The sequence below is a fragment of the Neomonachus schauinslandi genome, chromosome 8, assembly GCF_002201575.2.
Source record: "Neomonachus schauinslandi chromosome 8, ASM220157v2, whole genome shotgun sequence".
Classification (NCBI taxonomy): Eukaryota; Metazoa; Chordata; class Mammalia; order Carnivora; family Phocidae; genus Neomonachus; species Neomonachus schauinslandi.
This window is the reverse complement of record NC_058410.1, coordinates 34304518-34329701: the sequence shown is the minus strand read 5'-3', so window position 1 is coordinate 34329701 and position 25184 is coordinate 34304518. Positions and strand designations below refer to the sequence as shown.

General features: G+C 36.8%; 1 protein-coding gene across 1 annotated transcript in view; it reads left to right on the top strand.

Moving 5' to 3' along the window:
* LAMA2 (laminin subunit alpha 2) overlaps window positions 1-25184 on the top strand; it is a 472574-nt gene that overhangs the window by 348032 nt on the left and 99358 nt on the right. The window contains exons 36-40 of the mRNA XM_044917544.1: window positions 1347-1509; window positions 2518-2728; window positions 9107-9223; window positions 9921-10084; window positions 11359-11497. Coding sequence (XP_044773479.1) covers window positions 1347-1509; window positions 2518-2728; window positions 9107-9223; window positions 9921-10084; window positions 11359-11497 — 794 coding nt within the window. The remainder of the gene's footprint in view (window positions 1-1346; window positions 1510-2517; window positions 2729-9106; window positions 9224-9920; window positions 10085-11358; window positions 11498-25184) is intronic.

Here is a 25184-nt window from a genome sequence, read left to right as displayed (position 1 = left end):
TCTAACCGATTACCTTAATCATGAAAAGAGAATTCAAAAGATGCATTTTGGAAAGGGTAAAATTAAGATTGAAACCCAATTCCTTCTGCTAAACCATGATTTTCAAACTCTAGCATACAGCAGAAGCCCCTAGAGGGCTTGTTAAACCACGAATTGCTGGTCCCCTACCTCCAGAATTTTTAGGTCAATAGGTCTGGGGTAGGCCCTAAGAATCATTTCAGAACCAAGGTACTAACCCACCATGTCACACCCTTCATGGCAGCTGTTTGGCCTGTGTGCACCTGTTACAAGAACTTGGAATAACTCTTACCCTTGGGACAGTTCCAACCAGTATTAATCAGAAAAGTTTCTCCAAGAATAGAAGTGAATTTTCAGGATTCCTTGCCTAAAGACATCTTAGGATATAGCACTGAATAGTAGAAAATGTCTCTTAGCCACCCCAAGCTTCATTCTAGGGATGTTCACAGGTGATATTACAGAAATAAGGGTTTGGCACACAAGAGTTTGAGAAAACATCTCCCTTCAACTTGTTGAGTTAATGTGCCATAAAACACACTTCAGGAGAAGTTGGCCTAAAACTAATGGTAGAACTACATAAATGTTTCAACTCACCAGTTTTTCAAACTTTTATTTGACATAGAATTCTTTTTTCAAATGAAATCTTGCCCAGAACACTAACCTATCAAATAGATACTTAACAGAATAGACGTCGTTTGTAGAATCCCTGAAGCACCCAGAGAATCCTAAGATTCCAAAGAGCACAGTTTGAAACTTTATTCAATGCATAATAAACACAGACTCTTACAATGGATGTTATTGCTAGAAGGTAGCTTTGAGCCCTAATCTATAACCCTCATCCCAAGACCAGTGCTTCCTCCCTCATTCCTTTAAACAAACAAACATAGAACTGTGTGGAAGAACAAGGGCAGGTTTGTTTTCAGAGATCTCATCACTGAGAGTTTTTCTGTACCGGGTATTTTCAAATTTGACTGAATAGGATTGTGTATTATATTTTCATCTTCCGAGGGCTATGCTTCGTGTCTCATTGTTTACCTCTGACCTGAAGAAGATTTGGGCCATTTCTTTATTTACATTTTTTTCCCTTGTGAGATAGAAACACCATGCTTCAATTACTGTACCCCCCCAAAAGAAATATAATTGGAGAAATATGTCACCTTTCCCTGTTTGTTATGGATCGTTATTAACTACCTCTCTGTTCCCAGCAGGAACACCCATGGCAAACTACATTTCATTTGGAGATCATGGGGAAGAGCAGATGCTTGGTGCCATTTTTGCATGTGGCACTTTTGTTTACTAATTTACAAAATTTGTCTTACCCCCTGCAGCTGTAAATGAAAAAGCTGTAAGACTAAATGAAACTCTAGGAACTCAAGACAAGGCCTTTGAGAGAAATTTGCAAGGGCTTCAGAAAGAGATTGATCAGATGATGGCAGAATTGAGGAGGAAAAATCTAGATAAACAAAAGGAGGTTGCTGAAGATGAGTTAGTGTGAGTAGATGCTTTATTATTTTTTCATTTGATACACTGAGGTTTCCAAATGATTGTTTTCAGTTTTCTAAAATGTTCATCACGCTTAGGAGTAGAAGATGCTCTGTTATTTATTTTTCATTTAGTTATGATTTCTCTTGCTCTAAAATGGATTAAAAGCATGTTTTTGCCTATATTTAAATAATTAAATAAATGATCTTTTCTGGAGCTGTCCCTTCCATAATTAGGCTAATGGACTTGCTTTATTAATTGCCTGTATGAGGGACTTCTAAACCATCAATAGTTTTTTGTTGTTTTTAATGAAAATATCTCTGAATAAATAAAGTTACGAATTTAGCAGTCCATTCTGTGCATTTGGTCATTTTAGGAAATGCTGAAAAGAGGAGTCATCAAATAATAAATACCTAAGACTTTGCAATTAGGGCTGAAAATTTGAGGTTGGGAATAGCAATCGTGATTTTACTAATGCAAATGAACTCTGTGACCATACATTCAATAAAAAAAATACATGTTTACATTTTAGTCAGCTAACTTCAAAGTGATGGTGTTATTAATACTTAAATTATATATATATATATACATATATATACTGTTCATTTAGTATGTATACTAAATAGATCAATGTTCATACCTTATATTTCAAAGTAACAGAGAAAATGTATCACCGTGGTGAATTAGGGGTTGTTTTTTTTTGGTATGTGAAGTGAATCATAAAATTTATTTCATCAGTCAGATTATGAGAATAACATGACTCTTTCCAATTGAAGATGCTACATTACTAATACATTTTAAATGTGTGGGGTTTTTTGTACTTTAGTATATTAATTATAAATGGCCTTGCCACTTTTCTGTTTTCATCTTGATTTAGTACATAGTCAATCTGCTTTAAATACTGTCTTATTTTTCCATTCTTTGAATGCTAGCATCTCTTTGTAACAGTTTAATACCAATAAACCGTGAGGCAGTGACAAGGGCTTATTGTCTGTAATTGGGCTGGGGTGCTTGCAGAGCTGCAGAAGGCCTTCTGAAGAAGGTGAAGAAGTTATTTGGAGAGTCCCGAGGGAAAAACGAGGAAATGGAGAAGGGTCTCCAGGCAATATTGGCAGACTACAAAGACAAAGTTGATGATGCTTGGGACCTGTTGAGAGAAGCCATGGAGAAAATCAGAGAGGCTAATCGCTTATCTGCAGCAAACCAGAAAAACATGACTGCTTTGGAGGTGAGTCTTAGGGATTCTCATCTGAATTTGTAGGGATAGGGCAGAGGGTTGGGGGTTGAACATGGCTGGATAAGTCAAGTTGCTGCACATTTACCCAAATCAAGAACAACTCTGAAAGGAGACTTCTAAAAAGCAGAACAGGAAATGATCCTTTAAAAAAAAAAAAAAAGCCAATGACCATTGCTATAGAATCAAATAAAATTTAGATAACAAAATATTGAAGATTCTGAGGATGGTTGATACAAATGGGACCTTGATCTTAATGGCAACTGTGGCACTTTCTAGAAATACATCTTGGGCAAGGCAACTCAAGTCTCTAAGCCTCAGTCTTCGAACTATGCAATGAGTGCATTATACTAGAGCACATCCAGGGTATCTCCGAGTACTGACATCATATGATTTTGTAACCCATACACCATTGTTTAGACATCTAGCTGCCATAGGTCACACAAGTACCAAGTATTTCCTAATGGAATCTGGCACATTGAGAGTCCAGTGCTTGGGAAGATTTTGGTTTTCTTTTTCTTTGCAATGTGTTCTATGCAAATGAAATTTTAAAAGGGACTAACATGAACAGGTCACGTCTGAGTAATTTTTTCCTCACAGACAAGAGATAATTCTCTCCTCAAGAAATGATGGGCAGCTTCTGCCTTTTTTAGACAGCTGATGAGGCTAGAACTAAAATAGATTCTTCCTTCTCTTCCTCCCTCCCTCCATCCCTTCCTTTCTCTTCCTTCCTTCCTCCCTTCCTTCCTTTCTTTCCTTAATACTTGACATGGCAAATTGAGCACTTTTCCCAAGAGTAAATTCAGCACATATGATGCTGAGCCGGGAGCCCGATGTAGGACTCCATCCCAGGACCCTGAGCTGAAGGCAGATGCTCAACTGACTGAACCACCCAGGAGCCCCGATGAGTTAATTTTTTAAGTGTTTTTTTCGAGTCCCTCTCCTGGGATTTATCTTTGTCATTCTGAAGGAAGATTGAGGAGGTTCATTTTTTTTCTTAACTGCAGTATCTAATCTTAACCAATTTGGAGTCTACTGACATGCGGAAATATTAAAGAAAACTACCATCTTGAGAGGCAGGATGCTGGGATACCTTCTCCCCGGTGCCAGCATGATTCATCCTGCTCGGTGACACACCAGTGGTGTGACTTACCCAGATGCGCACCTCTCCATTTTATGGCAACAGTTTAAGAAATTAAAATTACCTGTGTGGAAAGCATAATAAGCATTTGGGAAGTATTTCAAGAAGAGTTATAGTGGCGCAGTAAATGGTCCTTGCAGCTACTCCTTCCTTTTAGTGATATTTAAAACCAGGAGCCATCATTCTTGGGCGCCCCTGGAGATGCCTAGAGCTTACGAAGTCAGTATTGCGATTCTAAGTGGTCCTTTCTGTATTTTCATTTTATGTGTCATGCTTAACCAAAGACTTGTTAAAAACTTACTGGAGTAAATAGATAAACTGACTAAATTAACACCAGTAAGGCACAGCTTACTTAAGATTGCCAGGGCTGATTAGATTGCTTACCAAGGTTCCTGCTAGACCAGCTAACTGAGAATCACCTGAACAGTTTGTTCAAAGACGGGTTCCCTGAGCTCCTACCCAGAGTGTCAGTTGGTTAGTTTGGGCTGTAGCCTAGGGTTCATATTCTAAAACTCTCCCTAGGTTAATCCGATGTGCCTACTGGTTTGAGAATAACTGATACAGATTATTCAATCAAATGGATACAGCGTGTTTTAAATAGATAACTGCGTTGTGCCTGTGTTCACAAAGAAGGTGCTATAATTAAGACCCAGCTCAAATGTTATTTGTTGATTTTAAGGAGATAAGCATGTTTTTTTTTATTAAAAACACTTATTAAGCCCCTACTAAGTTCAAGAAATGTGCCAAACACAAAAATTGATTATATCCAAGACTGGTCCTTATGGTGTGGTCCTTAGAACAGCAACATGAATATCAACTAGAAACTTAAAAATGCAAATTCTTGAGCCCCATCCCAAACCTATCAACTCAGAAACTGGGAGTGGAGCCCAGCAACTTGTGTTTTAAAAATCCCTCCAGTGATTCGGATATAGCCTTAAGTTTGAGAACCAGTGATATAAAGAATAAAACACCATCTCTGATGACTTCAGGTGACTTGTATTTAGTGAGAGGTGCACATAAGTAAGTCACTCTATATGCACTGCAGTAATTATCATGGAGCTAAGCAAAGGAAAGGCATCGAACTCACCCATGGGTTAAGGAGGGCTTCACAGAGGACATGATAAATGTGCTGAGTTTTGAACAAAAGGCACTAGTTAGTCAAAGTAGAAAAGGAAGAATATCCCAGAAATAGGGAAAACTATATGCCAAGACATGGAGGGGAAAAAAGAAAACATAAGAAATCTGGGGGAAAATTCAGTGGTTTGATAGGACTGGAATGAAGACTGCATGGGAACGAATAGCAGATAGAGAGCCAAGGAAGACAGACAAGCTCCAGAACTTGAGTAATGAAAGACCAAGTGCATTCTGAGATCAAGTGAAGGAATTTGGGTCTTATCCTGGAAACTATCATTAACAATTGAAATATTGAAGTCATGGATTAAAGTTACATTTTGGAAAATTTGTGAGTGGTTTATATAAACTGGAGAATTAGTTTTGTGTTAGGAAATAGTGTGGTATAAGGTTAGGAAAGTAGGCAGTGGTAATATTAAATGCCTGTCAGATACCAATCACAGCAAGGGGCTGTTGGTAACCAGGGTGTTTGAGATTGACTAGGAATGATTCCTGGCCTCATAGACCTTACAATTCAGGCAGTTTAACCTTTCACAGTACATAATACTGTGATTAATATGGGCTAGGAGCATCCGCAAAAGAGTCACAAAAATGATGGCATCATAGCAGAGACTGAGAGAGATGATGGAGTCACATGAGCCCAAACGCAGAGTTCCAGAAGGGCAAGGTGATCTTACAAAATGTCAAAGAGAGCCATAAAATTCATTGCCCAGCTCCGGAAGTGTGTAGCAGAAGATGGCTCTGGAAATAGCATTTGGAGCTAGATCATAGAAGCCTTTGAATGCAGCCTTCTGGAGGGGCATGGGCTTCGAGTGCACTTCCAGCAATGCAGAGAAGGCAGAGGGGACTGTGTGCCTGGTGGACCCCAAGAATGTGAGCCATTCAGTTATGCGAGGAAACATATACTGAAGAGTCAGTCCCCAAATCGACCATTAGAAGGATGCAAAAGGAAGGATTCAAAGAAAGTAGTTAGTTGCTAGACAGGCAGGAAAATAAGTTTCTTTGGGTTCTTAATCCTTCCACCCCGCCCAAAAAGGTTTTAAACTTAGAGAGCTCTGGAATGAATTAAGATCTGATTAGAAGTTAAAAGTAGAAATAGAATCAACTTTGGTCTTCAAGTGGAATCACTTAATAGTTATGCTTATGGCATACTTTGGGAGAATTCCCTTTATCCATGGGCCCCCTTGTTGTTCCTTGAACACTTGAAGCTTCCTACCTTAGGTATTTTTATCCTACATCATTCTCTATCCTCTCTTTACTTTTGTGGCACTCAGAATTACTTTAAAAATATTATCATATTAATTTATTCATTCATTTACTCCCTCCTCCAGACAGGCCACAAGGTACATGTCTTTCCTGCCCACTGTATCCTCAGGGCCAAGAACAGTGTCTGGTGCAAAGATAGAACCGAATTTTTTTCCAGTGAATAAAGTACCATAAAGCAAAAACAAATAAATGTTACATCAATACTTTCATTAATATTTGGGAGCTCCAAATAGTCATCTTTCCTTGTCTCAAAGCTAGATTCCATTAGTGTCTAATTTGAAAATTAGCCACCTCTAAAATCTCCCTAAATTCTGGCTTATCATTTCTGCTTTAGTATGATAAAGAACACATTTTGACCTTTGCATAACAATTGGTTCCCTAAAGTGACTCAGAGCTTTTAGGAAGATTCTCATTCACTACTTAATTGAAATCAGAATGGATATAGCCCTTTACCTAACATCCATGTGGAAATATTCTCTCCCTCTGATTGGTACCGCATTTTAAATTAGCTTGATTCATGAATATAAACAAGCCAAATTGAAAAGATTATCAAATGTCTGAGTATGGCATGGCTTTAAATCAGTTCACATAAAAGCTAGGGACTAATTGGTAGTTCTGGAAAAGAATGTCAAAGCCTTGGAAGATAAGATGTGACTTGTAATCACAACACCAGCACTCCCCTACCTGTGTTGTCCATGAATAAGACTGACATAACAAAACTTGCCCTGAATTAGCCAGTGATGGGACTAGCTGAATGGTCCAGGTGTCACCAGTGCAAGTCCCAGGAATGGACTCTAATTTCATTTATTCATTCAAAAATGTTTATGGAGGAAACTGTTCTAGGTCCTGAAGGTACAGTGATACATATAGACTGTCTTTCTGGCATTTATATTACAGTGAGGGAGATGGTCACTAGACCAATAAGTAAGTACATAATATGGACATAAAGTCTGGAGCATGGACTAATATACATACTGAGTGATATGTTCAGTGATATTAAGTAACAGTGCTTTTAGCAACTGTCAGAAGAAGCAATCAAGACAGTTCAATCTATAGAAAAAATAAAATAACATTATCTATGTTTCTATAGTTTGTGGCCACCCTATAGAATAGAATTCAGATAAATGAGTGCTAAGACAAAGAATAAAATAATTATAATAGTTAGCAATTACATTGTGTTTACTTAGAACACTAGGCAGTGTTCTAAGCCAGTTCTTCTCCAATTTTACTGCATATTATCACCTGGGGTTCTTGTTAAAATGTAGATTCTGAGTTGAAAAGGTAGTGAGATCTACCAACTCAGAATCTACATTTCTGACAGTTGCTAAAAGCACTGTTTAATGAAAATCAGTGACACCAATTCATTGTAAGATGCATGTAGAGTATAGGGACCATACACAAATGCACAGCCTGTTGAACCGTACATAACTGAAGAAGCATAACATACCGAATACACCATGCAATATCACTGAACATATTACTTTGTATGTATATTAGCCCATTGAGGAGGTTGGTGAAGAGACAGGGAAAGAAGGGTATGAGATTAGTGCCTTCCAGCACAAATAAGGCAAGTGATTTCCATAGTAGGAGAGACAGTGCTTTCATTGCTCAAGACCCAGGTTTTATCATTAGGTAGACCAGGGTCCAAACCTCTACTGCATAGTTAGTGTGACCTTGAGCAGATCATTTGTTCATTTTCCTATTCTTTGTTTTTTGTTTTTTTGTTTTAAAGATTTTATTTATTTATTTGAGAGAGAGAGAACGAGAGACAGAGAGCAGGAGAGGGAGGAGGGTCAGAGGGAGGAGAAGCAGACTCCCCGCCGAGCAGGGAGCCTGATGCGGGACTCGATCCCGGGACTCCAGGATCATGACCTGAGCCGAAGGCAGACGCTTAACCATCTGAGCCACCCAGGCGCCCCATTTTCCTATTCTTTGAAAAGGTGATAAACACAGGACCTGTCGAGTTAGTGTAGAACTTAATGAGAAAAGCCCATAAGCTACCTGGCACATCTTGAGATATAAATGAATATAAAACTAACATTGTTATCTATATAAAAACATAAATGGCAGAGGTTTAAAATGGATGCCTTTAAATCCACAAGCGATTGGGAGAATGAGTGAGCTATATCAAGCAGAAAAAAAAAAAAAAGAGGCAAAGGTACATTCCAAATAGAAAAATAACAATATTTCTCTCTCGTCGATTTTACTCTTCTAGGCTAGGAATGAGTTCCATGTAGTTTTGAGACAAGCTCTCAGCATCAAGGAAAAATTAGAGCTTGCTCTCTTTTTATGGAACAATCCATTAAGTTTATTCTTCCATGTGTTCGTTTCTCTTTTTTTGAAAAGCACTTCCCCTAAGTTCCCTTAAAAATCTCACTTCTTCCAATTTTTACAGAACTCCCCTAGACTAAATCTGCTTATGTTTATGCTCACAAAATACTCATTTGGACTTCGATTCTGGAATGTAATGTCTAGTTCCAATGTAATTCAGGGTGCTACCACATGCTCAGGAATATATATTCAGCACTTACACTTGAGTTTAAAATGGGTGTCCATCTTGCTTCAAAAATAGTTCTTAATTCCTCAGCTAACATCACATAACTTTTCTTCTCTTGGATGACTTTCTCACATTGGGAGGAGGAAAGCACCTAGATAGACATTTAAATAAAATAACTCTTGAAGGAGCGGCCAGGTAGTTGATGTCATTCCCATCCAGCCTCATCGTCAACGCGATGTGCCTTGTTTGCAAAGCCTGTGTTCAGTCAGCTCAAGGAAGTCAGGAAGGAATATCGGGTTGGATAGGGTTTTGATGTTCTGTTCATACTGTACTACAGAAAAAGAAGGAGGCTATTGAACGTGACAAACAACAAACTGAGAACACTTTAAAAGAAGGCAAGGGCATACTTGAGGAAGCCAACCGTCTTGCAGGCGAAATCAACTCAGTCATAGATGTGAGTATTTCATAAAAGCCAAAGTTAAAGGAAAATAACAATGACATAGGATTTCATAAGTGGGAAGCAGTGAGAAATCTCAGTAACATAAGCAAATACTAATTTTTTTTTTCTTGTGGGTGTCAGATCGTTTCTGCTTGATTCCATTGTGACCGTGCCTAGCTCTTGGCAACAGTTAAAACTTCACATTGTTCTCCCAACAGACACGAGTGCCTGTGTGAGAATACTCACAACACTCCTATAAACCTGTATTTTTCTCCACAGTGATGAAGGGTATTTCTTGTTCCCAGGATAGCTCTTAAAATCTGCTTCAATATTTATATAAAATTGGTTAAAAGAGAAATGTAAACCTATAAGCAGACTTTCAATGTAGTGCATAATGCAGTAGATGCTGTACTATATGGCAAGAGAAACACATATGCTCTAAAAAATCCTAATGACTATCATTTATGCATTTATACCTACGAAGAAGCATTTTCTTAGAAAAAGACAGGTTCTTCTTGGTGTAAATTGGCTCCATATATTTCCTAATCTCTCTCATTAAATAACAGCTTTTATTCTGTATTCTCTTCTTGCTATATTAGTAAAATTGAAGTTTCATTAAAAAAAGTGTGTAATTATATCTCCTAGAGAAATTAGTAACTGAGAGGAAGCTTGGATCCACTTACTTAAAATGCCCTCTCTTCTTATATATCAGTATGTTGAAGACATTCAAACTAAATTGCCACCCATGTCTGAAGAACTTAAAGATAAAATCGATGACCTTGCCCAGGAAATAAAGGACAGGAACCTTGCTGAGAAGGTGTCCCAGGCTGAGAGCCATGCGGCTCAGTTGAATGACTCATCTGCTGTCCTTGATGGGTATGTCATTTGTTGTTGGAAATGTCCATGTATCTTGACACTTGTCCAAAAGTTGTGACTAGCAGAAATGGTAGAGAATCTCTTTCAAATCTTGATTTCTCTAATTAGGAACATACGAGCTACATGGCCTTTCTGTGGAAGAGCCTAATTAGGAGGGTCTGGGCAAAGCTCCACTGAAGCAGCATCGAAAGTCTGAGTTCAAAGTGGATTCAAATACAGCTTGGTGGGGAGTGAACATAGCCCTAGGCTATACTGAGAAAAAATATTTTCTGTTCTTTATTAGAGAGCACAGCGGTTGCTTTATTAGCATTTTAAATAATAATGGATAAACACATCCTGCTTCAAATTCTAGTTTTATATTTTTAATGAAATCAAAATTATTTATTGGCTTTTGACAATGCCAAATACATAGGCATTAAGTCTGTTTCTTCTCTTTCAAACTCCAGGGAGACCCTACATATTCCCCTGTGAAATAACAGCTTACTATAGCTGGGACTCGTACGTGGGTCAGAGGAGCAAGGTCAAGTGGCAAAGTGTGTTTGACCTATAAATAGCCTTCTAGGTCTAACTGGTATGCTTCCCCTACAATTTTGGGATTGTCATAATAAATATCGGTCCTATAAGCCCCAAGAACAATTGCCTCAGATCTGTTATTTAATATATAACATGTGTAAGGTTCTATTCCAGGACTTGATATCATTGATACAAAGGAAACTATTAATGTTTGAAGACCCTGGCCACAATTCATGCACAATTCATTTTATAGTAAACTTTTGCCCATTTAGCAGGTAAGCTAGAAGTCCACAGATGCAGGCTCCAGGTCCTTAATTAGGGATGTGTTGGTCATGTAACCTGAGACAAGCTATTTAACCTTCTGAGATTCATTTGTTCTCATCTGGGCAGTACACCTCCCCTAAAGAGATTTGTGAAATTCATTCCAGTAATATGGTACACGTGCTCTGAAACATATAGCAAGCTTTACAAATGCCCTAAAGGATCATCTCCCTGCACACAGCATGGTGCACGTGGTTGCAGAAATTTTTGAAGGATACTGCGGGTTTTTAAAAATGTGTTGGTAGTATTTCACAGCTGAATTATTTAGGAATATGAGTTTAAATTGAAAACTATAATACAATAAGTAGATACCTCATTATGACTTGGAATCATAATGATCTTGGCTGTGATCATTTGGAAGCCATATTTGTTATAAGTAGAATGTTCTTCATTTGAGTACCAACTGCTCTGATGTTCTTTTTGGGGGGTAATCCCAACAGAATCCTTGATGAGGCCAAAAACATCTCCGTCAATGCCACTGCAGCCTTCAATGCTTACAGCCATATTAAGGACTCTATTGATGAAGCTGAGAAAATTGCCCAAGAAGCTAAAGGTCTTGCGCACGAAGCTACAAAACTGGTAAGAACTGAATAGTGTTATGTACTAAGAATGCAGGTCAGTCTTTTGGAAAAAATACCTAAACGGAATTTCTCGAATTTAAATGAGCTCAGAAAAATCCCAGTAAACTAGAATATTTATTTTGAATTATTTTCAAAGGCTCCTTTTAAATTGTATCCAAAATAAACTTTCAGTGTGCTATAATAATAGAACTCTTTTCTCAGTCTCTCACTACTTCCCACTACTGATGAGGGTCTTGAAATTATTGCAGATGCCAAGCAGGTTTTTGCCACCAACTCACAGAAGAAAGACAGTCAAACATAAGACTCTGGACAGGGAAATTTATTGCTATTGCTCCAAATATCATCAATAAGAAAGTGCCCTGAAAATTAACACCACTGCTTATACTCACCCACAAATTGGTTATATGTGAAGCTTGACTAGAAAGTATACATTTTACAAAACACATGAGATCATATGCTTCTAAACTATTTATACTATTGAATCCTGTATCAATTTTATCAATTGAAACCTGTACCTTCAAAGGAAGCTTGGGCTGTTGTCATTGTTCCAAATACATTTGGAAATATTGCAGAATTTGGGGTCTCCAAGTATAGCACATTATCTTGAGTATCTTCAGTACTGACAAATCTTCATTCTTCACATGTAGAGCAACATTTTGAAAATAAGTCATGTGGTACACCTTCATAATACTATTTTAAGCTAAAAAATATTTCATAGGAAGCACATGCTGAGTTAAAATGTTCTGAACTAAATGTTCTGAACTCCTTTGGTCTTCGCATCAGAATTTCAGAAAAAAAAACCAGATTGGACCTTTGATTGTGAATGATACACATAAATAATTAGTGTTAAAGAAACAGATCAATATTTTCTTTGCTTTGGTATTGGACACAAAAGGTTTTTTGGACCTCAGGGATAATAAAGATATTTACCACACTCTTACAAGGTTTATCTCGTGGTCATAATGAAAACATCATATTCCATCAGCAGTTACTACTGTTTTGGTTCCTCTGGGATAAGCTCTAATACCATATGCTCTCTTTATTTCTTATTCAAAATTGTGATACAGTCATTGCAGAAACTTCCCTATGCCCAGTTATCTTTTCAAAAGGAACTTATTCTTCAAATCTAAACTATTTATCTATCTTCTCATAATCTATTTTAAAGACCCAAATTTCCAAGTTCACCATTTTCATCTGACCTATGCTTTATTGTAGGACCATTTTAGCGTCTAGCACTGTGCCCAGCAAATAGTAGGCACTCATGAAGGAATGAATGAATGAATGTCATTCTAACTAATATCTTTCAAGTCTATCTATAATCATTTGTACCAGTCAAAATCTCACTATTGTCCTTGCTTCATCTTCATAAACTTCTAACATTTTTATATTAAAGAGCTGTTTAATTTCACCCAAATTTAATACTATCACTTTATATGTAGAAGACTGTAATTTTTATGCAGGCACAAAATGTTCTCTTTCCTTAACACTGATGCTTTTACATGACAATCTAGCCAGCCTCAAACACAGAGCTGAGATGAACTATAATGCATTGCAACATGTCCTCTTGTTATCATCATTCCTTCTCTTTTTCCATATCCCATATAAAAAAAATAATTAAATGTCTGAAAAAGTACAAAATAAATGCTAAAGAGAATCCCTTATTGATTAAATGGCTATCCGCAAACTCACAGAGGACTGATTTGTCCCAGAAAACTTATTGGACTGAACAGAAAGTTTCTTTCTTGAACAGAAGAAATAAATTTTTAACTTTAATGTCATGATAATATAGTTCTGTTTTACTAGAAAATAAATATATTCACCAGTCATTAGGTTGAGCAATTACATAGCTAGGGCTAGCATTCTATATATGTAAGATCTGGTATTATTGCTGGATAAACACAAAAGAGTGAGACTAAGTTTATTATTTATGTGTGAAAGAATTCAAGGATAAAAATATGGAAGAGTCCTTTACTCGTTTGAGTTTCTCCCTAAAAAGAAGGAAAAATGTTTTCAGTGAATCAGAAAGCACAAAGAAACAAAACAGGAATTTACATGAGGAGAGAAAAGGCCTGTTAGACAAGCAATAAAACAACCAATTACTACTGTGAAGAAAATGGATGTGAATTAATGTGAGAAGAAAAAAAAAAAAGCATTGAAAATAACATAAGGACAGAAACAAATGAATGGTAGAAATAACCTCAAAGCATAATTGACAGCATTTTTAAAGCAACTTCACTTTTAAAAAAATCTGCTTAAGTCTACCTATTTATAAACACACACATAATCAAGAAGGTCATTGAAAAGAAAATATGAGTGAGAGAAAGTTGATCATTTAACTAAATAATAAGCAGGTGGAGGTTTTGTACAATTAAAGACTGTAGTGGAGCATTCCTATGTAAAGAGTAACAGCTACGTGTCTTGCATGCATCATTTATTTAAATATTGAAATAAAGTATTTTGGAAGTGTAGATATTATGAAGAAACAAACACTATTTTTCTGTTAGTGTCAGGTGGGATAAATACTATAAAGCATTTGTTTTCCAACACACAATCTCCAAGATAACATCTCATTTGTACCTCTGATTGGTGGGTGCAAGGAAAGGAGAGGGAAAATGTGTCACTTTAGAAAAGAGAATAGGAAGATCCAGTTATTTTGTTCTAATCTTAATTGCTTTGGGTCTATAAAAAGTCCTCTGATGCTAAAACAACTGAAAATTAAAACTTTAAAAAAAATTTCCAGATAGGTGAACATAAAACCTATGTTATCAGCCAGATCAGGTTTTACAAGTAGGTGGACAAATAGATTTCACATGCTGCTGGATGCTTGGAATCACCACCAGAGGCAACAGACTTCAGTGGCCCTGGGATATGAGGCCTCTGAGCTTTCCACTCGAATGGTCTTAGATGCTGTGCACTTGAATCTGGTGCCTTCCAATAACAAACAGCAACAACAATGAAAAGAAGAGTTACGTAGAGTGAATTCCATAGTTCTGGATCACTAAGATCATAAAGAATCATCACATAGTAATAATCACACAGTCTCACCCATTCTGCAATGTCATCTCCCTTCCTTTCCTTCCTCCCTCCCTTTCTCTAAGTCAGTGGAATGTGCTATGTCCTATATACTAACATGTAGGAAATTTAGACAGTCATCACCTTCCCTTGGTATCTTGCATTAAAAAAAAAAAAAAAATGAATCACTCACTCCCCTGGCAATGGGAGGTTTCCTCTCTTCAGTACCCTCTTGTTTACCCTGGAGTCATTGTCTCAAACTCACTCTCTTTCTCTCCCCCTCTCCTTCTCCCTGTCTCCCCCCTTCTCTCTCCCCTCTCACTTTTCTTCTCTCTCTCTCTCCCCCCCCCCCCTCACACACACACACACACACACACACCAGCAATATTCATTAATACCCTCTAGCCCAGGCTCCCCCTTCTCAATTAGAGTCAGTGTTCAGTCTGATCTTCACTAGAATGAGAATTAGAAATAGAAGAATTTATACTGGGCTTCAACTCCAGTACATTGTGTTCTTTCTCTTTAGTCTCCAAATTCAAGTTCTGTTACTTGCTACAATTACCCATCATTTGAAGGAGCCATAATTCTAAAAATTATGGTCTAAAACATGGTCTTTTCCAGATATTTCTAGAAAAAAATATAAAATACAGAATAAAATGAAAGCAATTTGTGACATCTTTTTTTTTTTCCCCCATAGAAACAAGAAGAGTGAGGTAGTAAAGAACAGGGCTGTATCAGCAAGGTGTAGGCTTTAGATAAACTACAGAGATGAGGGGGTAGTCTAAAAAATATATTTTTATAGGAGGAAATATACCTAAAAATTAAGTAAGTTTAAAGCCTTGATTCTAATAAATACATGAACTGCTGTTGTAAGTGATTTTCTAGTGTTTATTCCTTTAACATGAGCAGAGTGGGAATCCATAGAAACCTCAAAAGGAGTTTTCTCTTGCTTTAGGGTCAAGAGTCTAAGGAATAAACTGGATTTTTGTAAATTTACTCTTACGTGGCAGATCAGTGGGGAAAAAAAACCCTGATAGGAAGCAAGGACGCTAGAAAGGAAAGCCAGAGATTTCTGACAACATGCAGCCTGAGTTAATTCAGATCCATCCTGATGTTAGAAATTCATAGACATGCTAAATAAATCATAACTCCCCAAATTTAATGCATACTTCATTTTAGAAAGAAGAAACAAAAGGAAATCTAAAAGTACAGAGGGAAGTTAAAACAGAAAGGCACACTCTAAAGCTGGCACCTTCGTGGCTCAATGAATTTGGAACCTAAATATGCATCATAATATCTAGGGGCTGGGATTTTAAAGACCAGGCAGGGAGAGAAGACATCACAGATATCACCTTAGACCTATAACAGAAGTCTCTAATTGAAGGTATGCAAAAACATGAGACTCTGGAACAGTTGTCTTCATTAATGAGCACTCAATGCCTTCCAGCCCCGGAACATTCCCGGAAGTCTTGTTTCTTTTCATGCCCCCCGTTGTGAAAAATGTGTCTCATAAGATGCTAAAATCACAAGCCTATGGATTGAAGTCCAAATTTATACCATTCATACGGTACAAGACTTTTCAAGCTGTGAAATTAACGGCAGGGGTGCTAGTCTTGGCTACTGAAACCTCCAGAGCATCTAGGAAGATACAGAAAACTACTCTGTTTAGATACACTATAAATAATCAAGTAGGAGTGAGGATAGGCAGGCAAAGTACTTAACATGATCCTGAGATTACTGAAAAATCTGAAAGAGAATATAAAATTGTTTAAATTATTAAAATGTTAAAAGAATGAATAGAAAAGAGTGATGGAAGACTAAATTTCCATTTACTATGGAAATGTGTAAAAGGAGCAAATAAAATTTCTAAAAATGAAAAATATAGTAATTAAAATTAAAAATTGAATGGGAGGGCCAAACAGCATATTAGTAACAGATGAAAAGAGAATGAGTTAGAAAGAGTTGAAAACATTGTCCAGGATGCAACAAATATGGTAAAACATAAAAGGAGTTTAGGAGGCAAGGAATGCAGATTGTAAAAATCTAAGTCTATGAGGAGTTCCAAAGTCAAAAGAGTGAAAATGGGGAACAGTAATGGTCAAAGAGATACTGAAAATTTTCAAATATTGGTGAAGAATATGATTCCCCAAATTAAGGAAAACCATCACGATAAATAAAAATAAGTCCACACCTGGAAAGATCACTGTTAAACTTACAGAAACCAAAAAAAGAAAAAGAAAACAAAATCTTAAAATAATCTAGAGAGAAAATGCAGAGTATCTACAAAGGAATAAGATTTGCTGGTTAGCATAATTCCCATTGAAGTCACAATAGAAGTCAGACAATGCACTAATATCCTCATGGTATGTTATATAATTATATGATACAATATGCCACTCAACTCAGAATTCTATATCCTGTTATACCTCATTCAGAGGGGAGGACAAAATAATGCCATCTTCAGAGAAAAACTGAGAGTTTACCGATTACCGACTCTCACTGAGCTACTATAAAATACAATTCAAAAGGAAAATCAACAAAATCAAGGAAATTGGGGATTAAAGAGACAAAGTGAACAGAAAAATAGTAAATGTATACAATTTAAGTAAGCATAGTGAAAATAATAATGAAGATAATTACTAAATGTATGTAATTGCTTTAAAAAGTTGAGCCAAAAGAACAAGAGAACAACAACATGAAAATGGACAGATGCTCAGAGTTAGAAGTTTGTAAAGTCCTTAAAATTTGGGGAGGAGAGTGAAAAAAGACTGATTAGATTTAAACTTTGTTAAATATATGTTTTAAACATTGAGGATAATTATCGAAGAATAAAAATAGGGATATTAATCAGAGTTCTCTAGAGAAGCAACCAATAGATGGATGGATGGATGGATGGATGGATGGATGGATGGATGGATGGATGGATGAATGCAGAGATTTTTTTGAAATTTGTTTTAAGGAATTGACTCACACCACTGTGGGGGCTGTCAAGCCTGAGTTCTGTAGGACAAGCCAGCAGGATGGAGAACCAGGGAAGAGTTGATGTATCAAGTTCAGAGACAGTCTGGAGGCAGAATTCTTTCTTTTGGGGAGGATTTCAGTCTTTTCTTGTAAGACCATCAACTGATTAGATGAGGTTCACCTACATTATGGAGAGTAGTCTGCCTTACTTGAACTCTACTGATTTAAATGGTAATTACATCTGAGATACTTTCAGAGCAAGGTATAGACTTGCTTGACCAAAACCTGGAGACATAGCCTAACCAAACTGACACATAAATTTAACCATAACAAACAGTTATACTTTCCCAATAAGCAAAGAGAAAAAAATGTGGACAGTGGAATTTTCAATCAATTCCATAAAAGGCCAAAAATAGAAAAACAGAAGCAAAAAAAAATGGTAAATATAAAACACGAAATATGATAGAATTAAATCAAAATACAGCAGTCAGAGTAATTATGATTAGCTGCCTCAAGAAATAAGCCCTGAAAAATCAGTTGCTTTCCACAATCCAAATTTCTGTCTCATATCGTACCCAATGTGTGTCAAGCAACCCTACTCCATCTCGTAGCTACACCATACCATGGAGCCTCTGAGGTTGTCCTAGCAGGGAAAGAGAAAGACAAAAGAGATATGCATGCTCTTCCCTGCCTTGGCCTGGACCATATCTGGTCTGTTGATCAGGAATAGTCACATACTTCAATCTAACTATAAAAGAGGCTGGGAAATATAAGCACATCAAATTTTTGATGAACATTAACTGTCTCAGTATCAAGTTGTCTTCATAGTAAATGCAAACAGATTAAAATTACTAGATGACAATAGTATTTATATTGGTTTAAAAATGTTGAAAAAAATACAGCCATCAATATATGGTGTACACAAAATACCACTAACTCTAAGGGTACAGAGGACTGAAAAAGAAGAGGCGCAAAGAGATACACCAGGGTAACACTAACCAGAAGAAAGCTGGTGTACTAATATTAATAATCAAAATAGACTTTATATTTTTTAAAAAAGAGTTAGATAAAGAAAATATCACAATATAATAAAAGGATCAAGTTAGCAGGAAGATTAAAAAATTTTGAACCCACAAAGTCATAACTGCAAAGCCTAAGAATGAATAAAGGCAAATGTGAGAATGAGGAAATCAATGTAACTATAATAATAAAGGGAGATTTTGTCATTTCTCTCTTAAAAATTGATAGGTCAAGCAAAGAGATGTAAGGATACAGATTTGAAAAGTACAATAAATGAGCTTGATTTAATGGTCTTATAGAACTCTATATTAATTAGGTAATTTTGTATGTCCCATTAGATAAAGCACTCATGAAACTTAAAAAAGAGCCATGAACTAGATCACAAAGCAAGTATAAGTAAATCCCAACACTCCAATAGCACCTCAGTTGTATTCTCTGAGTGCAGTGCAATAAAATTAAAAAATTACTCATCAATATTGTTCCCCAGAAATGTTTTAAATAAAAATCACACTTCAAAGTAATTCATGGGTCAAAGAAAAATATAGTTTGAAGTTACGAGTACAAAATATTTCATAACAAAATGGAAATAAAACAACACATCACATCCAGTGGCACTAAAAAGGCAAGTGAAGTTTAAAATGCAGTTATTAGGAAAAGGTGAGAACTGAACCCAGTTATCTAAAGTTTCTGATCAAGAAGTTCAAAATAATATATAAAGAAAGGAATAAAAATAAAAGCAGAAATTAACGACCTAGGGAAATATTAGGAAGCTGATTCTTACAATAAACAGGCAAAACAAGACTAAGTAACTAGAGCTGACACATATGGACGGGATTAGGAATGGAGAGGGGGACATACGATAGAGATAATATAGATTTAATAAATATGGATATACTCCAGTACATGAGCAACTTTTTTCAAAGAGATTTGAGTGCTTGATGAAGTGGACGATAAATCTAAATGTACTCAAAAAGAAAGAGTAAACCTGAGTAGAAGTCTCATCATTAAATGAGTTGAGTCAGTTGTTAATAATCTACCCATAACAGAATAATAATGTCTACCAAAATTTCAAGGACTCAATATCCAAAACATTTTAAAGAATAGAAAAACAAATATTCCCTGGCTTATTTTATGAGTCTGATATAATCTTGATGGCAGAACACTGTACGAACAAGACAGGATCAAAAAGAAAAACTATGGGTCAATCATAAATAGATATGTAAAACTTTAAATAAAATATTATCAAACCAAATCCAAATCTATATTTTTAAAGATGTAGACAAATACAGAAAAAGTTAATATTAGTCAAATATGGATGATGGGGATACAGGTATCTATATTAATTTCTTTTCTTATCAGTATACTTAAATTATTTCCTATTTAAGTGTTTTAACTAAAATGAAAGTAAGAGGAAATTGAAAATCAGTTCTCCAGGAAGATCTGCCCTGAAAAATACGAAGAAAGTGGTTTTTAAAGGCTCCTGGAAATGAAAGAGCAACCCTCATCCTTCACACCAACAAGAGGCCCTACATTTCTTTCTTTCTTTTAAAATTCATGATGCATGCATATTTTATTTCCTTTTAAATTGAAAAGAGAAGCGGGAAATTTCAAGCAACAATCCCCTGACCTAACTTTTCTCACCTCTAAACTCACACCCCCAGGGATAATCATTGCTAAGTCTTCCAACTATTTCTTCTCCTTTGGTCTCTCTTGATAATATCATTATCATGCTATCATGCGATTCGTTACTTTAGGGAATTATCTATTCAATTACTGCGGTGATACATGACATGAAGTTCACATAGATCCTATCACATCACATCTCCCTCTCACCCATTTCCCAGTGTAGGTACGTTATGGTGTTTAGATCCTATACGGTTTTCTTTTTAAACTTAAGTGGAGGGGCTCAGAGCTTTATTTCCTGTTCCTGTCAATGATGGACTCCCCACTCTGTAAATGCAGACCTTTGTGCCTTCATCCTGCCTTTAGTTCCCTTTCTCCTCCCAACTTCTACCCCCCCCTTTTTTTTAAAGATTTTATTTATTTATTTGACAGAGAGACAGCGAGAGAGGGAACACAAGCAGGGGGCGTGGGAGAGGGAGAAGCAGGCTTCCCGCCGAGCAGGGAGCTGATGTGGGGCTCGATCCCAGGACCCTGGGATCATGACCTGAGCCAAAGGCAGACGCTTAACGACTGAGCCACCCAGGCACCCCCCAACTTCTACCCTTCTAACTTCCATATTGTCATATCAATAGAATTTAAATTTTTGTCTATAACCAGAACCTTAATTGGAAGCACTTCCTTAAAAGACCGCCTCTGATTTTTTTCAGTGCGGGAAGCCTGGGGGGGCACTTGGTGTCTGGCTGCATTGCCCTGTGCCACCAGTGAAGGGGTAAAGGGCACTCTGTTCCATAAAAGGATTTGCAGGGCATTATCCTTTTTTATCCTCATGACTGACTCTCATCCTCTACCTCACCCGTTGTTTCTGAGCCTGGCCACCTTCAAAGTCTGTGAGCCTCCTTCCTGGCTTACCCCCTCCTGAGCAAGGTGAGGGTCCAGTGACTGCAGAGGATTGAGGGGGGGGAGTAAGTATCTAAGGACCTGTGTTGATGTGGTGAGGGAGGCGTGTCTATCCTTCTAAAGTGAAGATTCCTCTGCTGAAGTCATACACTTTCTCTTACCTCCTTTTCTTTACACCACCATACTTTTAATTCCCACCATCTCCCCTGCACACCTACTCCATTTTATTTAGTCTCTTGGTACTGTTTTGTGAAAACAGTGTCTTTTGCTCAAAATTCAGATTTTTAAAAATTTTTTTTTTCTTTTTCAAAATTTTATTTAAATTCAAGTTAGTTCACCTATAGTGTGGTTTTAGTTTCAGAGGTAGAATTGAGTGAAAATTCAGGTTTTATTTTATTTTATTTTTTAAGATTTTATTTATTTATTTGAGAGAGAGAGAGAAAGAACACGAGCAGGAGGAAGGGGCAGAAGAAGAAGCAGACTCCCTGCCGAGCAAGGAGCCTGATGTGGGACTCCATCCCAGGGTCCTGGGATCATGACCTGAGCCGAAGGCAGTCGCTTAACCGACTGAGCCATCCCTGTGCCCCAGAAATTCAGATTTTAAATTAAGTAATCCATATTTCTGAGGAGTCTTTTGCTCTCTTCCTATATTTTATTTCCTCGTGGAGAGGGTATGTTTGAGGGTCTCCACTAACCCATGCAGTGGTGGGAAGAGTCAGAAAAAGGCATCCCCACTGGGTGAGATACACCAGGCCACACAGTGTGGTGAGCAGTAAGCTGGCCAGTCCAGTGCCCCTGTGTAAACCTTTGGGCACAGTCCCAAGATCCCTGGGCTTTGGAAGCTGCTGAGTTTCTCTGCTTGCCCTCTGCTGTGCACAGTGAGCTCGCATGCTATTTCACTGCTTGGTGACTGTGATGTTTTGTTTCCTTCCTACTTGCTTTTTTCCAGAAAACAATGCTCCCAGAATTAAAATGTAGGCTGATAATAGACCCTTTAGTGGACAGAAACGTGGATTTTGAATATTTTGCTCTTTAACCATTTCTCACCCAGGATGCCATGATTTTCATATAGGTAACACCTGATACACAGTAGCCGATCACAAATGTAGATGGCCACCTCCCATCTCCAAACACTAATGTCAGAAATCTAGCATGGCCAGGATGCGTCAGATTTTCAGAATTGACAAGATATTTGTATTGTCACGAGATATAGGAAAGTTGAAGAGAGAAGACGATTTCAAAGGAAAAATAAAATTTCTTTCTTTCCCTATTTAGTTTGAGGTAATAGCTGAATATCTGTTTGAATGTAGATGTCATGTGGGATTTTTTTTAATGGATGGGAATTAGGTTCTAGTGGTGTGCTAGAATTTCTAAATCAAGTTGGGGAAAGAAAATAGCAGGAAAGAATTTGGGAATTAGAAGATCTGCCTTCAGATTGAGAGCATTGTACGATCTATTCTGATCCCTCCCTTGACTTGATTCTTATGGTAAATATGGTCCTTAAAGTCCAGATCCTTTTATCTGATTTAATATTCAATCTCCAACATTCTTAAGATCATTTCTTACTCTTCATTGGCCTAGTTATGGTACTTATAAGAGGTGCTCATGAACTATTTATTGACAAGTACGAGATATTACACATGTCCACATTTTAAATTTTCTCTTTAAGATTTTAAAAATTGTGATCATATACTTAATGTACTTAACATGTAAATAACATTACAAGATACAACATACAGGGTAATCAGAGATAATTAGAATTCTAACCTGTCCTCAAACCAGCAATAATCATAGATGTTTTCATTTGTCATGCTAATAAAAATAATACATTTTAACTTTTACCTAATTTATTCTTTGTTATACGTTTTCCTTTCTTTCCTATTATTCTGTCCTTTAATATTATTAATATTATTCCTAATAATTTCTTCTTATTTATTAGTTTTTGAGTCCTTATAGTAGCAAGATTCTTTGACATCATGGCTATTGGTGTATAAATCATAAGGGTAAACACTGTGAACCTTGCAATAGTATGATTAAACATTAAGGCATTTCTAATGAGTGTTTGTTTAGAAATATGGTCATATCTTCTCTTCAGTCTGTCTTATTTAGTGTTTGCTTTGTGTAATTGGATGAACCAAAATACATAAAGAATACTTGCAAGGTCATTTTTGAGTTTTTATTTCCTACATAAAGGACTGTGCAAATATTAGCAGAGTACATACTGCATTCAAAAGGCTCAATAAAATATGGTGTTAGTCAAGTTGTACCCTTTAAATCACATATACCTTGTATTTTATTCTGTCAACCACTGCTTAGAAGTCATTCACACAGTCATTTTGACTTCTTATTAATACCTACAATCATTGGGGGTGCCTGGGTGGCTCAGTAGGTTAAGCGTCTGCCTTTGGCTCAGATCATGATCCCGGGGTTCCGGGAGCTCAGGTCATGATCCCGGGGTTCTGGGATCAAGCCCCACGTTGGGCTCCCTGCTCAGCGGGGGGGCCTGCTTCTCCCTCTCCCTCTGCCATTCCCCCTCCTTGTGCTCTCTGGCTCTATCTCTCTGTCAAATAAATAAGTAAAATCTTTTAAAAAATATACCTACAATCATTGGAATTTAAATTTTGTACCCATGTAGTATTAATGGGAAAATGGCATAACCCGTAATTGATATGACAGTTGAATCTGCTGATAAGATTGGTGAGCATTTTTTCTCCATCAGCAGCTCAGCAACTTGTCTAACAACTGAGTGATTCACACAATAGCAAATATGGAAAAAGTCAGTGAGAATCGAAGTCACCTAGAAAAATATTGAATCTCTACGTAAAAGTAGTATTCATTAAGCCACTCTGATTTTAGTGATTTTCCCTGTATATGATATGCTCATTGGAGTCAATAATTTTAAAAACTAGATTGGAAACAAAAAAGCAAACTTCTGTTTTATGACCCAGCATTAGACATATTTAAAAATTCAGGGCATAAAATGTTAAAAACCAAAGGGTTTGTTTGTATCATCAGTCCGAAACATGGCAACTCTTTGGGGTGATGCTATAATGCAACATAAGTGAGAACTAATTTCGTTCAAGGTGGTTGTGCTCTCAGACTTGTTATTTAGGATTTCCACCTATAAGTGCAATAAGCAAGAGGTGAAATGACCATGCTGGATTGGACTTTGAACATCAACTGGAAAAAAAAATATTAGGTCCTCTGAGAATGTTCTCCAACTCCATAGATGCTTCTCTATTGCCTTGACTCCAAATCCAGATTTCTTACAGTATCTGCTCATTCTGCCCCCATCAGCTTGTTCAGTTCGTGCCTCATTGCAGGAAGCTAGTGGCACCCATAGGTGCTGGGGCAGTGGCTGTCAGGCTGTAGTTGGTGAAAATCTGTTCTCACTTAGTCATATATTTTTAAATCCTCTCTTGATTGTCCTTCTCGGTGTTCTCATCAAGCTGAAAGTGCCCAGTCACAAATTCTAAACTTGCAGTTTTGAGGATTCCTATTTCATGCAAGTCTCCTCTGTATGCTCACTGGCTTTCAGTCTTCTGCAGAGATTCATCTAATCTCTCTCCCATCTTAGGGCGTAGTGTGTGAGGCCAGGACCTACAGCCTTTCAACAGATTTCTGACCACAGCCATCTCCCTGGGTTGTTTGTTCCTCACTCTTTATTTATTATTTCATTTTAATATCCTGTAGTATTTTTAAAATATAGGTCATATTAAAACACCTTTAAAATCAATGAATAGTGATTTCCTTATTTTAAAATTATGATCTTTTTTAATTGTTACAAAAGCAGTTCTTACCTGTTATAGAAAAGTGGAAAATACAAGCAAAAGGAGAAAATATGCAATGTGCATAAGCCCACCAAACACAAATGATCACTTTTATAATGTTGTTTATCTGCACATACCTTTTCCTGTGCAAACAGCTTTTTTGCAAATACAGAACTGTTTTGTAGCTTAATACATAAATGTATCTAATTAACATCACATGCACTTTTTTTTCAGTATTCTCAAAAATTGTATCTTTTACAATGTACACAGGATTAGATTCCACCATTTCTTCTGAGAATTTATTTTACTAGAGTAAGAAATTTCTCCCTGATTTTTAACAACACTCTAACATACCTGAATATAAATTTCTTCTGATAAACACCTCAGACATACACATTACAG